Source organism: Prenolepis imparis, unplaced genomic scaffold, assembly GCF_030444845.1.
Source record: "Prenolepis imparis isolate NDT839.2.m4 unplaced genomic scaffold, iyPreImpa1.0 SCAF_3, whole genome shotgun sequence".
In the NCBI taxonomy this organism is placed as follows: Eukaryota; Metazoa; Arthropoda; class Insecta; order Hymenoptera; family Formicidae; genus Prenolepis; species Prenolepis imparis.
In genome coordinates this window covers 15,649,880-15,664,039 of record NW_028141161.1, presented here as the reverse complement: position 1 = coordinate 15,664,039, position 14,160 = coordinate 15,649,880, and the positions used below count along the sequence as shown (strand labels likewise).

The window sequence follows — 14,160 nt, the reverse complement described above, 5'->3', positions numbered from 1 at the left end:
GTGGTCGCTGTTGATAAGCGATGAATTGCGTTTCTATCGAATTACGTCGCGGGTCTCGTATGGTATAAAAACCGCTCCCTCGGGACGATCAGCGTCAGCAGCTTTCCAGAGCTCTGAGGAAGAGCATCTCGCGAAAACGTGAAGAGCTCTTCAAGCCCTCCAGGAATACGGTGAACTTACTTGGCAGTCTTGAATTTCTCAGGTATGGCTTATCGACGCCTAGACTCTCTTGAGATATTTTAAAGCCGCGTGAAACTTATTGTTAATACGAAAGATTTTACTACAAATTTCGAAGCAAATTTTTTTTATAAAAGAAAATGGAAAGACAGAACATTTTTTTCATCTAAAAAAGAAATATATTTTTTTGTTCTTGCAATTTTTACACGTATTTTAAAACTTGTAATGACAAACAAAACTATATATAATAAAACTATACTACATATAATATAAAATTGTTTTAATTACAGATAACGTGAATTTGGATATTTTGCGACAGGATGCGACGTACACGTCACGTAGTTTTGCCCGTACGATCGTGGCAATATATTGGACTCTTAATAGTATCGCTCGCATGTCTGACTTTAGGACTAGTGTCTAGAGATAGGGAAGGACATTCCGGTAGTCTCGCAGGACCCGAACTCACGCATCGAGCTCCCCATGAGTATAAACTAAATTAATATTTTTTTCATATATTTATAAAAAATGCTTATAATTTTAATTTTACATTAATATTTTACATTAAGTCGTATATTCTGCAAGAAAAGTTTCACTCTATAAGCTCTGTAGCTTTGTAACTCTTTCTTTTTTTCGCTCTTCGCTCTTTCTTTTTTGCTCTGCAGTGCTACATAGCTTATAAAGTATAGAGCATTTTTACAGAATAGACCCATAATATTTCTAAATACTTAAATATCTTATATAATATCTCTAAAAGAAAAGAAAGTAGGTATTTATTGTATATTAATTTTTACATTTTTAATATATATATATATAACCTTTTAATAATATTTTATTTATTATAAAAATGTTTTACCAATATTTAGTCATAAATAAAAAAATCACTCTAATAAATCTTATCTCTTTTTTAAAATCATTTAAAATAAAAATTATAGAAGTATAATTTCTAGGGTGGACGCCTGTCCAAATTTAAATCCATTCGCCAAAATGTCGACACATCTGATTACTAAGCCGGAAGGAATTACCAAACCAATCAACGATCATGAAATTAAAGTATCCAAATCACCTACATCTCGAAGAATCTCTCGATCGCTGAGTCTCGATCGATTCGAGTCTAGGATCGGTTCACAGAAGATTGAAGAACGATCATCCAGAAATCTAAGAGCAATCGAGAGGCTTTCAAGATCCAGGACTCGCGTACCTGACAACGAAATCAGTCGACTTCGAGAATCTCGATTTAAAAAAATCGCGGATGCCAGAAACTCGTTTGATTCCGCCACTCGACTCTCTCGATCGCAGGATTTATCCATCCGAGCGACCGATCGCCGTTCTACAGTGCGAGATTCCGAGCGCCGTGTGGTCGACCGTACGAATTCCCGATCCATACGTGAACGACGCGAGATTGACAAAATCGCGCATCGGCAAAATCGTATTGATCGCTCGGCGGACCAACGAAATTCTCCGAATCTTCAGCTTCGTACAAACGATCGAAGATTACTCTCGATGGAACGACGAGGACCGAGTGAAATCAATCGGCAACAATCGCGCGATGTTCTAGCTGGCCGTCGCGATTACCGAGATCTGACGCGAACTCGCATAGATTATCGATCCGAGATACGCGAACGTGGATCACGATCCGTCGAACGTCGAGATGCGGAACGATTAAATCGTCGCGAAAATCGCAAAAGTCTCTTGAAGGCTCATTCGGGAAATATCGCACGAGGGGACATCGATCGTAACAACAATCTAAATCGCCGAAATCGAGAAAGATCCCTCGACACCCGCCGCGCTCTTCTCGATCGCGTTGCTAATCAAGAACGCAGATCACGTGTTTCGATTGTCACTAGGAATTCTCGCGGAGATCTTGTTAGATCCAACGATCGTCGATTGCAGTTTCGGTCTATGGAACGTGTCAATGATTTCGACCGCGAGATACTTAACAATAGGCGAGTCAGATCGATTGAATCAAACATTGAAAGATCTAGCAAACGCAGATTATCCTCCGAACGTAGATCTTTGACTCGATCTATGGAAAGAAACCGTATCGAGCACCAAAGAGTTGAGAATCGTCTTACTGGTCGAAGATCTCTCGATGATCGTACGACGTCGCGAGTTTCGTCCGAGGAAGTACGTCAAGAAAGGATAAATCGTTCGCAGAGGACCATAAGTCAACGTGATTCACGCGGAAACGCTGCGAGAGAGAATTCTAGGACTATTCCAGCACGTTCACTTTACGATTTCGAAGACATTTCGAGTCGGGAACGAAAAGAAAGACACATTCGCCCTTCCCGTTCGGTCGATCGTAATTCGATGTATCGTCGGGAACTCGCGAAAAGCAAAGAGTCTAGAGATCGCAAATCACAAGATTCTTCAACAGAGCGACGAGATTTAACTCTGGAGCGACGTGGAAGAACGAATCACGTTTATCGATCTCGCGACGAACGAAGGATTGTTTCGCAGCAATCTCGCGAACAAATTGAACGACGAGCGTCTAGGAGAGTTCCGGAAAGACGAGTCTTAGAACGACGAAGTAATTCAGATACGACGCGTCTCGATTCACGAAGATCGTCCGAGCGGAAAATCGACGAGAACGCGAGATCGCGCGAAGCGTCCAGGACGGCAGATCGACGTCTAGAACGAGACCCGGAACTGCGAATTTCTCACCGAAGGATTCTGGAGAAACGATCTACCGTTAACTCGCGAAAATCGTTCGAGCGAAGGATCGACGACAGCTCGAGATCACGCGAAGAATCCAGGATGCGTGTGGAGCGTAATTCTAAACTACGCAACACAATTTCGATGCGAGTAATGGATCGCAGAGCGAATAGAGCAGTTTACGAAAAAAGAATCCTTCGTTCGTTGGAAAAGAGATCAGATGCCCGACGCGATCAACAGATGAGAAATCTGGAGGAACGTCGGGTAGCTCGATCAGTCGAGAGTCGACTTGCAGAGTCTTCTGAAAGAGACTCTATTAGACAATTACGTCGCAGATCATCGAATTTGAATGTCAAGGACTTATCGCGATTCGCTTCTCTTCGTCGAGTTATCAGAGCTTCTCATGTTCCTGAACAAAATCGAGAACAACGAACATTATCTGCTAAGAGGATGGTTTCTAGGGTCGCATCTAATGATCGATTGTCAACAAAATGGGAACGGAATTTGCAGGACGCAAGCGTCGAGAAAATGGAATCAAAAACCATTCCCAAATCAATGGACTATGAACTTTTCAAGTATCCTACAACGTATGATTTTATGAGACAAACTTTCGTCGTGGCACTCTGTACCGTTTACGGACTTTCTATCTATAATGGCAAAAAAATGTTTGGGTAAGACACACTATAATTATAGATCATTTATAAGGTAAATAAGTTAAAATATATTATAATTGCATATTACAGAATTATTCTATATATATTATAGGATATCAGATCATATGGAATTATTGTAAAATACTTTAAAAAGTATAGCGAAAATATAAAATAATTTACAACTAGAGACTATACAACAGAATAATTATTAAAATAAATATAAACACCGACGATAACACGATATAACACATAATAATAATAAAACAATAGAAAAGATACAAAAAAATAAAAGATTTAAATATGTATATATTTAAGAATTCTTGATATATTATAAAATATAATATTCTTTCAGCAGCAACATGGTGCAGCAGATGCAACGTTTCATAGTCGGATAAAAGGAAAAAATAGTTGACTCCCAAAATGGCACTGAACCGCTCTCTGAACCTGCTTCTGTCGATTTTATTATTTTACTAATTAAAAATATTTTCTTGCAATGTATGTGATGTTTCCAAATATACTTAGAATATTAATGTATATTAATGTACAGCGTGTGTGTATCCCGCAAAAATGTTATATGTATCTCTAAGAAGATATATTTTGTCCGAAAATAAATAGTATTAAAGTCGCGCGTAGTTAAACTCATTACTCTTATTTTTTAATTCCCTTCCTCTTCCTTTTCTCAATATTAGAATATTAGAAAACGCACGAAAATTTAATAAAGTATTATTATTTAATAAACTGCAATTTAATAATTAAAAAAAAAGAAATGTCTCGCGGAATACAAAAATTTGAGGTCAAATAATAATTTATTAACTTATATTTTATATATAAATAAATTTATAATTTTATTATTATTATGTATTTTATCGTGTTATCATCGGGGTTTATATTTATTTTAATAATTATTCTGTTGTATATAATCTCTAATTATAAATTATTTTATATTATTTAATTCATTTTCGCAATACTTCAAAGTATTTTAAAATAATTTCATATGATATCATATTCTATAACATATATAGAATAATTCTGTATTTGTAATAAATCTGTGATATGCAATTATATATTTTAATTTATTTACCTCATAAACTATCTATAATTATAGAAAATAATTATAGAATAGATCGAAAATCAGTAAACGATACAAAGTACAACGACGAAAGTTTGTTTCATAAAGTCATACGAAACCATAGAAGAAAACCGATCAATCGGAAACACAAGCAAAAAAAAAAGTAGCATACAGTTCGCGCTAAAAAAAATCCAAAGAAAGTGTCGAAAACGTAAAAAAGGAGAAGTTGTCATTTAAATATGAATTCAAAAAGAAAAAAGTGTGCAAATTGTTGCAAAACAATTCGAAAATCACGAATGTGGAAATAAAAAGTCGTCCAAATGCTCCAAATTGCAACAAACGCGCAATAAGGCAAACCAATGAAGAAGAAACAGACACAATTCGAGATCATGCCTGAAACACATCATGCAAGAAACTTGATCGTGAAACGAACAAAGTCAAATTCAAGACCTAGATATTGAAGTCACAAACGAAAATTGTACTATATTTGAAATAGAACTATCGAGGGAAATCGATCGAACAGAAACACGAGAACAAGAAAAACAAAATACCAGACAATTTGCGTCAAAACCAAAAATTGTAAACACGAGACACGAGTCGAGCTACACGCGAGTAAGTCTTTGAGTGCTTCAGCTGGAGATTTTAGAAGAATCAATACAATAATAGTGATTCGAACAGTAAAAGCATGGAGAATAATGTAATAAATGAAGTGGAAGACTTAAAACTTATTTCGAGTATATATAATACTATATATACTCGAAATAAAGATCAAATATTAAAATTAAAAAATTAAAAGATTGCAGGAGTTACGTGATGTAGCGCAAAAACTACGCGAAGATCTCCCCAAAGACATATTTATATGATTTTGAAAGCGATGAACAAACAGATGAGGAGTACTACTAAATAATGAGAGGAGTACGAGAATTAAACCAAGACCAATTAACTAATAAAATGGATAAATTCGTTGATAGAAACGATAATAATCGGAAGCAACCAGAAGTCGAAATAAAATCTAAAGAAAATGTCGAGGATATAAACATACAAAAGAAAAGGTCACTGTCATATCAATCGAAAGAGAATGAAGGTTTAAAATCGTTACTAGAAAATTGGCAACAAAAAAACGCAAAACTAAAGTCAAGCCATTCGAATGATCCGAATTACGAAAAGGAACATGTAAAAGGGCAAACTACTGAAGAAATTGTTCAAGCGGAATAAAAAAAGAAACCAGCATACTGGTTTCGCGATAAAGCGAATAAACTTTGCAAAGATCTTCCCAAAGATGTATTTAACGCCTTTTACAGTGATGAAGATGAATACCAACTCGTGAGAGGATTACGACGTGCAAGTCCTGTCTAAAAAGTATATTGTATTATTTTTTTATTAGTTACAATATTGTTTTCTGTATCTTTTATAATATTTTTGAAGAAAGATATTTTATTAATTTTTAGTAAAATTGTGTTTTATAGTAAAATTGTATTCTGTATGTTTGATTATTTTTGTAGTGTTTGATGAAAGACAGGAAGCACGTAAACAATTCGAAGCACGTGCAAGTCCTGTCTAAAAAGTATATTGTATTATTTTTTTTTATTAGTTACAGTATTGTTTTCTGTATCTTTTATAATATTTTTGAAGAAAGATATTTTATTAATTTTTAGTAAAATTGTGTTTTACAGTAAAATATTTAAACCAGAATCAATTAACGGAAGTAGAAGTAAAATCTAAAAATGTCGAGGATGTAAACATAGAAAAGAATTCAACGGAAGCAAAAGTAGAAAACATACAGGCTGCAGCATCAACGTCAAAACTTACAGACGTGAAAGTTATTTGTAATGCATCGAAAGAATTAACAATGATCAGAAAGAATGTGCAAAATGATGGCATATTATTGCGGAAAAGGGCAAGAACTTCTTCTATGTACAATGAGACATCATCAGATGAAGATGATCAAAAAAGACAGAACGTGCAAAAAGCAAAGGTCTCGAACAAACGTGCGAAAAGCAGAGGTCCAAAAGCCACGACAACGAGAAACGCCAAATTTTCCTAAGAAGAAAGATAATATCGAAGACGCATCCCTTTTTTTACTTCCGCTTTTTGCTTAAATCTTTTTTATCATATCTCCGTCTTTACCAATAACAACACCAACTGCTGCTCTTGGAACGAGTACCTACATTAAAAGAGATAATATATTTTATAAATTTTAGAGATATAAAATTCTCTTTTAAATTAAAGAACTTATTCAAATAAAGGCCAATTACATTCGAATAAGAAATAAAAAACCAACGATTAGAGAATTTGCGAGATATAGCGAATCAACTCTGCGAAAATCTCTCGGAGAGCATACAAAACAGATGGAGAAGATGAAGAATATGCAGAAATAGTGAGAAAGATAGAATTACAACAGAATCAAGTAATTGAAATAATGGACCAATTTGAAACCATCCGCAAATCGCTCAAGAATAGAAAAAGATATTTATGAAGTTTATCATCAAGAATGGAGTATAGTTCGGCAAATAAATACCATCAAAATTTACATCGGGAAGAAGAGGAATTAAAAGAGGAAATTACAAAACTGTGTGTGTGTGTGTGTGTGCTTGATATGAAGCCAAATACGTTAAGATCAAAAATAAAAAACTACAACGATTGCAAAGTTACGCGAAGCAACCCCGCGAAGTTCCTGAAGACATACAAGATGCGATTATTTTAAAGGGAGGGACAAGGGCTCGGGCGGACATGTCAGCACATGATAGTGGTGAAACAATCCGCAAATCGCTCAAGAATAGAAAAATATTTATAAAGTTTATTATCAAGAATAAGGGATAGTTCGGCAAATCAATATCAAGATTTACAACGCGATGAAGAAAAATTAAAGAACAGGAAATTAGACAACTTATTGAAATAAAGGTCAAATACATCAGAATTAAAAATAAAACACTACGATTGCAAAAATTACGCGAAATAGCGAAGCAACTCCGAAAGACATACAAGATGAAAGGGTTTTAAAGGGACGAACAAGGGCTCGGGCGGACAAGTCAGCATGACAGTAAGACGAATCGCACATCGATCAAATATAGAAAAAGATTCATAAAATTTATCACCAAACGTAAAAGATAGATCAGCAAATAAATATTAATAGAAATTGAATAAAGATGAAAATGATACTATATTTGAAACAAAATCATCGAGAGATCAATCGAACGAAAATACAAGGAAAAGAAGAAAGAAGTAGCACACAGTCTATCGCCGAAACAAAAAATTGTATACGTGACTATTTCTTCAAGTGTATTCTATTTTTTTCCTACTTTCTTTTCTTTTCTCTCCCTTAAATTATCGTATCATACGATTCGTTATAAAAACGAAAAAGTTGCAGCGAGATCGATGGAAAAAGAAGTTGTATAAGTAATTGTGCATTGTTATATAAACACATAGAGAGAATTTTCTCTTAGAATTTCTGAAATTCTGAAAATCATGGTAAAAGTAAAATTTACTAACTATAATATAGTAAAATTAATCAAACATTTTATATTTTATTGTGATAGATATTATTTTTTATTGTGATAAATATTAATCAGAGTAATTCTCATTAAATTCTTTCCATACCATATTGCCCCACGAATACCATGATTTTCAAAGTAAATTCTAAGAGAAAATTATCTCTGTGCAGCTGTGCATTCTTTTTCCGAAAGTCAATAAATAAATAAATAAGTAAATATTATTTAATCCTTCAAAAGAATTATTCTCTAAATTAATTCATTATTCTAAAAATTTTCTAATTTAATAAAAATCAATTATGTTAATAAATTAGGCAGTATTTCGAGATATTATAACGCGCGGCAAGAGAATTGACGGATAGAAAAAAAATCTGTAAAAAATTGTAATACACAATACGTTCGTTAATAGTTGGACTACTAGTTCGCGATAACGTTTTATTTGGCAGTGATCCGAGCCTACCGAATAATGCGCGAATTTCACGCCGATAGGCACGAACTCGCAGAACGAACGATGTATCATAAATGCGAGAAAGATTGCGCATTAATAGCGATAATAATGCTCAAATCCTGGAAGAGTCGACGGAAGTCGACTAAATATTTTGGCTAAATGTAACGCGGGCGAACGCGTTTACGCACTTATATCTATATATCTATGTATCTAATGTCTCTCACGAGAATTATTTAAAATATCGCGTCTTAATTCTATCAAAATTATCACAATGTTCGATTATGAATCGAGAACCATCCGATTTTGTACGATTATAATAAAGACATTGTACGATGATAAAGACAGTTTCTCGATTCTACGATATTAATGGACGTTAGCGATCTCCTGTAGCATTTCTACAATATGATCGAGTTCCTGCCGAAAGTAACAAAGCTGACGATTCTTACCCTTCTCGTTCTTGCAATCCTTGCACTGCGTTCGGTTCCTCAGTAAGTCGCGAACTAACGTCTGCAAGGTCATTTCTCTGCTTTCGTGTCGTTGCTGGAGAATCGTAATCTTATCCTGCAGCAACTGCAATTGTTCCGTTCCCTGAAATGAAAAAACATCATGTCGAGAGCCATTTTTAAGATTATAAAATATAATAATAAATATAATAAAAATATTTTTCACATACCGGCGTTGATAAGTACTTGATTTTCCCGGTCATTGTTTTTACTTTATTCTCCAAATGTTCTCTTTCAGCCTTCAGCACGACTACCTGCTCCTTGTAGTCTTTAAACTTTTCGATCTGCTCTTTCAAGTGTGATATGATCGCCCCCTGAGTATTAATCTGACCCTGAATAATAAAAATTATGACTTACAATAAAGATTCTCAGTACCATAATAAATATATGAGCGAAGCGAAGGTTTATTCTACACGAGCAAAGCAAAGATCTAATTTTTGTGCAACTAAATAATAAAAAGCAAATAAAATACAAAAGAGCCAAGTGCTTGTTAAGCATTACAAACCTGTAACTTTACCACTTTAGAGTCTCCGAATTTGACGCTGTACTCCTTCACAAGAGTAGCCATTTCCCGTTCATGTTCCTCCTGCAAGAGATTCAAATCGTGCAACCTCTTGCTCTTCAGAGCCATGAAGTCCTTGTTCATCTTATTCAACTCTTCTTTCAAAATATCGTTTTCGTTAGTTAACTTCTTGATAACTCCGTTTTTGCCGTTCTCCGTGTACTGCATAGGATCATATAACTTTGGTGTCGACGATGACAGTCTTTGCGAGTCGGAAACGTGTCCGTTCTGATAGACATTTGAATTCTGATCGTTTCCTTCGCCGTTCTTCAGTCCTCGAAACGCCCTCTCAAAATCCATGCTTCGGAAGCTCCTGCGATCATTCAACAATTTCTCCCGTTCCTTCTGCAATCTCCGATTCGTCTTCTGTAATTCCTGATACTCCTTGGTTATCTTCGAGATCCCTTTATCTTTGTTCGCGATTTCCAGTTTCAAGCCTCTTATAGTGGCGATAAGATGGGCGTCCTCTTTCGGATTTTGAGACTTTGGTCCAATCTTCATCGCTTTTTGATCTTTCTTCTCTTCCATCGCTAAAGCTTTATCGTCTCTCTTGTTGTTACTCTCCATACTCTTGCTCTCGAAATGCCTGACTATCGTCTGCGTAAACATGTCGTTGTACAACTTGTGTTCCTTCGTGGTAGCTTCCAACAGTTTCGCCTCCAATTCCGTTATCTGCGTCACGTACTTCTCCTTCATGTCGGAGAATTTCTTCTGCAGGTCAACTAAATTTTGTTGCGCGATATCCTCCTTGGTTTTAATCTCGTTCTCGAGACTCGTAATTCTTTCCTCCAGGAGTTTTACTTTCTCGGAACCAATCTTCTCCTGCTCCGAATTGGCGGTGAGTATGAGAGCCGAGACCGAATCGGGATTCTTCCTTTTGAGTATACGCTCCAACTCGCGCACTTGCCTATTCAAATCTATGATTTTCTTATTGTCCAGAAGAACTTGATCCTTGAGCTTCTGGGTCAGCTGCTTCTCGCGTTCGGTGTGACTCTTACTTATTTGCAATTTATCCTGCAGATTCCCCTCCTTAACTCTGAGCTCTAACAGTTCCTTCTCCAAAGGTAATACGTCTTGCTGAAACTTCTCCAGTTCCTGCTTCGTCACTCGCAGCTGTTCCGACTTTGAGCTCAATTTGATACTCGTATCTTCTATCTGTTTCTTCAGTTCTAACTCCGCGGTGGTCATCACTTGCAACCGATCCGTGATGAAATTGTTCTTCGCTCTCAGCTGCTCCTTGAACATTTCTAATTCGTCCATGAGTAAACTGTTCTGTTGATTCAAGTCATCGTTTTTCAGCAGGCAATCGGCATTTTTCTCTCTCAATTCAGACACTTCGAGATTCAGCTTCAACGTCTCTTCCTGAAGATCCTTCACCCGATCTGTGAGCTGTTGCATATCGTTCACCTCCGATACCGTGATCTTCTGCTTAGACTGCAAACTCTTCAGCTCTTCTTGCATACGTTTCGTATCTTGCATCAATTTCTTGTTTTCGGTCTCGTAAGCGCGGATTAAGTTCTCCTGCTTTTCCAATTCTTCTTCTAGAAGAACGATCTTTGTATCGTTCTTAGCTGGAATTTCCACGAGCCTCTCGTTCAGAGAAAGTTCGTCTACTCTCGCTTTCAAAATTATATTCTGTTTCTTCAAGGTAAACAATTCACTCTCGAAAGACGCACGCATCCCTTCGATTTGACTTTTGTACAACTTCGCCTCGGCTTCCAACTGTTGCTTTAAAAGCGCATTCTTATGCCTCTCCTCGCAACATAACATCTCCCAATCACGTTTCATTGTAATCTGCTTTGAATCTCCGGCAGCCATCAAATTTTTCCTGTAACTGTCGGGCGATTTCAACTGGGATCCTTTGCACGTAGCTAGTAAACTAGATGTGGATCCAGCTTTAGCGGAATCCAGTTTTGGTTTCGGAAATGCATTAAGTTTCGATATAGTTTTGGGAATTGATCGGGATTGCACTTTTGGTTTTATCACTGGTGATTTTCTAGAGACTGAATTTACAGGTTTCTTAGACACATCCGATGCTTTGTTAATTCTGATATTTTCGAGAGAGGTTCTCAGAGGAGGTTGGCATATTTGATCGTAGCTCTTCGACTTACAAAATCTTATTTCTTTCTTTAATTGTTTATTGCTCGGTGCACTAACCACGCGATCCATTTTAGATGGATCTATTTCTTTTTTCGAAACACTATGACCAAATGCTTCTTGATGATCCATTCTAGAAGTCTTGAATCCTTTAGCAGCATGCAAATTTTCCACTTTTATATCAACCTTTGCTTCTACGCACACAGATTCTTTATGTGCCAAATCTGCATTTTCCACATTCTCCTTTACATTTTCATTTATTTTTTCAGCCATTAGTTTGGGTATTGCATCTGCAAACAGTTCTAATCTTGGCGTCAATCCCACCGTATACAATTCACCTTCAGAATTAACCACCTTTTTATTCCCTTCTGTTACAATTTTATTGCTCTCTCTTTCTATGTCTTTTGATGCAAATTTTTTAGTTTTGGTAGATTTTTGCAAAAATGTTGCCATAATTGATGGAGAATTACATGCTCGTTGTCTTTCACTAACACTGGAATCACTTTCATTAATTTCGTGCTCAACGTTTGCATCATTAGCGCCTGATAATTCCTTTTCTAATATCTCAGAAAATTCTTTTTCAGGAAACTCCGGAGTTTTGCCACCAACTAATTGACCCTCTACAATTGATAGTTCACCATTGGTAGATTTCAAAAAAAGATCGTAGACTGCATTAGGCTCTTTTGATTCTGGCTCCTTTTTGTCCATATTTTGTCCTTGAAGCAACTTTAAGAAATGTGAGAAATCTTCCTGCCCAAAACTAGAACTCCCAGATATTCCGCCTTCCGTCTTTTCCTTGGATTTTCTCAACAAATCTTCGAAAAAATTCTTGTCCACATCCGTGATTTCCTTCTGCAGATTCTCATTCTCTATTTCCATTTTCTTCGTGCTCTTTAATTCTTCGGACTTGGAATGTCTCTCAATCGGATCATCTAAATCTGAACTGCTCGATATTTCAACTTTCTGTTCCTCAAACTTTCTTCGTTGAAGTTCCAATGTCTTCGGTGGTCTCAAATTACTTAAGCTTTCGTAAACGATTTCAAATCCGGGACTGTTTTCTCGTTTTTTCTCATTTTTTGGACTTCTCTTTATCTTTTCTGTTTCTTTATGAACTTCATCTTCTATTAATTGAAAAATATCGGCTTCTAATTGTCTTACTCTATTTAGGCTTTCATCTTCATTATCTTCTGGTACTAGAGTATCAGATTTAGATATACTTTTTGACAAAGTATTACTGTTTTTCCTCACTAGTTTTTCAGCTTCCTCTAATAATTCTTCCACTGACTTCTCTTCTTCGGTAGGATTTTTACTGGAATCACCAGATTTGGTATGTTCGGGACCTGAATTAGGACTTAACGCTCCAGCAATCTTGCTCATTTCCTCCAATATACTGCCAATATCCTCATCAGTAGCATCTATAATAAATATAAGTATATCAATTAAATACAAATATGTGATAAATTTGTGTAAAAAATTGTTTAATATTTTATATATTATATAGAAACTTACTTTCAAAATCTGATGGATATTTATCAAAAGCTGCAGATGCAAGTATATCGCATAACGTGTCATCTTTCAATTCTCCTTCGCTTTTTGACACTGCCTAAAAAACACACAAAGTAATATGTTAGATACAACAATAGTAAATAGTTGCAACCCTATTCTAAATTAAAGTATAAAAAATATCTTATTACAATATTACATGATTTAATCAATTACTTTGCACATTCTTTCCTTCTCGAGAAACTCTTTCATAGAAGAGCTGACATCCGACGTAGGAGTTGGAGACTGCTTCATCTTTGCGTCTGCATTCTTGGCACCTAATAAAACATCTAGACGTGTTTCAGGTTTCTTCAACCACCATTTATCTCGCGTATCTTTCTTCTCAGCCAATAATTGTTCAGTTTCTTTGGTAGATTTGGCTTTTTTCTTAATACGCACGGAATTCTCCCCAACACTCAGACTTACGGAGGATCCCAAAGTATCATCATCTGAGGAGATCAACTAAAAAAGAAAATTTAACATATGAACATTCATCCGTTTATTTCACCTAATGAAAAAAAGATTTTCAAATATCGCTCGACAGACTATCTCCAGTGATAGATTTAGGTTAAACGAGCAACCGTAGAGCTTGCGAGTGTAAATAACACTAAAGAGAAACTTACATCTTCGATTCGCGGCGATTTTCCGGTATCCGAAGACATTTCACTGTTTTGCCGCAGATGAAATGAAATCAAAACACTGTATGTAATCGGTCATCTTCAAACTCTTTGATATCTGATACTTTTGTTTGTTACCCGTAATTCGCTTGGCTGCCGCTACGCTACGACTGGCTACGCTCACGCAACACAAGAGGGAGAGAGAGAGAGAAAGGGAGAGGGAGAGAGAGAGAGAAAGGGGGAGAGAGAGAGAGAAAGGGGGAGAGAGAGAGAGAGAGAGAGAAAGAAAAAGAGAAAGAGAAAGAAAAAGAGAAAGAGAGAAAGAGACGCTCGACAAAATAATTCCCTTGTA

At 36.0% G+C, this 14,160-nt stretch overlaps 2 protein-coding genes across 4 annotated transcripts; one reads left to right on the top strand and one right to left on the bottom strand.

The window, feature by feature from the left end:
- Positions 1–77: 77 nt before the first annotated feature.
- LOC145934102 (uncharacterized) lies at positions 78–4,016 on the top strand. Of its 2 annotated transcripts, none has more exons than XM_083034369.1 (4): positions 78–202; positions 468–661; positions 1,125–3,500; positions 3,838–4,016. In XM_083034369.1, the coding sequence occupies exons 2-4, from the start codon at positions 498–500 to the stop codon at positions 3,875–3,877; spliced, it is 2,580 nt and encodes an 859-aa protein (XP_082890495.1). In that variant the 5' UTR covers positions 78–202; positions 468–497; the 3' UTR covers positions 3,878–4,016. The 2 variants fall into 2 exon arrangements, with proteins under 2 accessions (XP_082890495.1, XP_082890494.1); XM_083034368.1 differs by having other exon boundaries at positions 3,835–4,016.
- Positions 4,017–7,014: 2,998 nt separating this feature from the next.
- On the bottom strand, positions 7,015–14,011 carry LOC145934100 (uncharacterized). 2 transcript variants are annotated; one of them, XM_083034366.1, is made up of 6 exons: positions 13,815–14,011; positions 13,369–13,653; positions 13,159–13,252; positions 9,496–13,064; positions 9,161–9,322; positions 7,015–9,075 (listed from the first exon to the last, which is right to left on the bottom strand). In XM_083034366.1, exons 1-6 carry the CDS (start codon positions 13,851–13,853, stop codon positions 8,851–8,853), a joined length of 4,374 nt encoding a protein of 1,457 aa, XP_082890492.1. In that variant the 5' UTR covers positions 13,854–14,011; the 3' UTR covers positions 7,015–8,850. The 2 variants fall into 2 exon arrangements, with proteins under 2 accessions (XP_082890492.1, XP_082890493.1); XM_083034367.1 differs by having other exon boundaries at positions 9,508–13,064.
- Between the last annotated feature and the right edge of the window lie 149 nt (positions 14,012–14,160).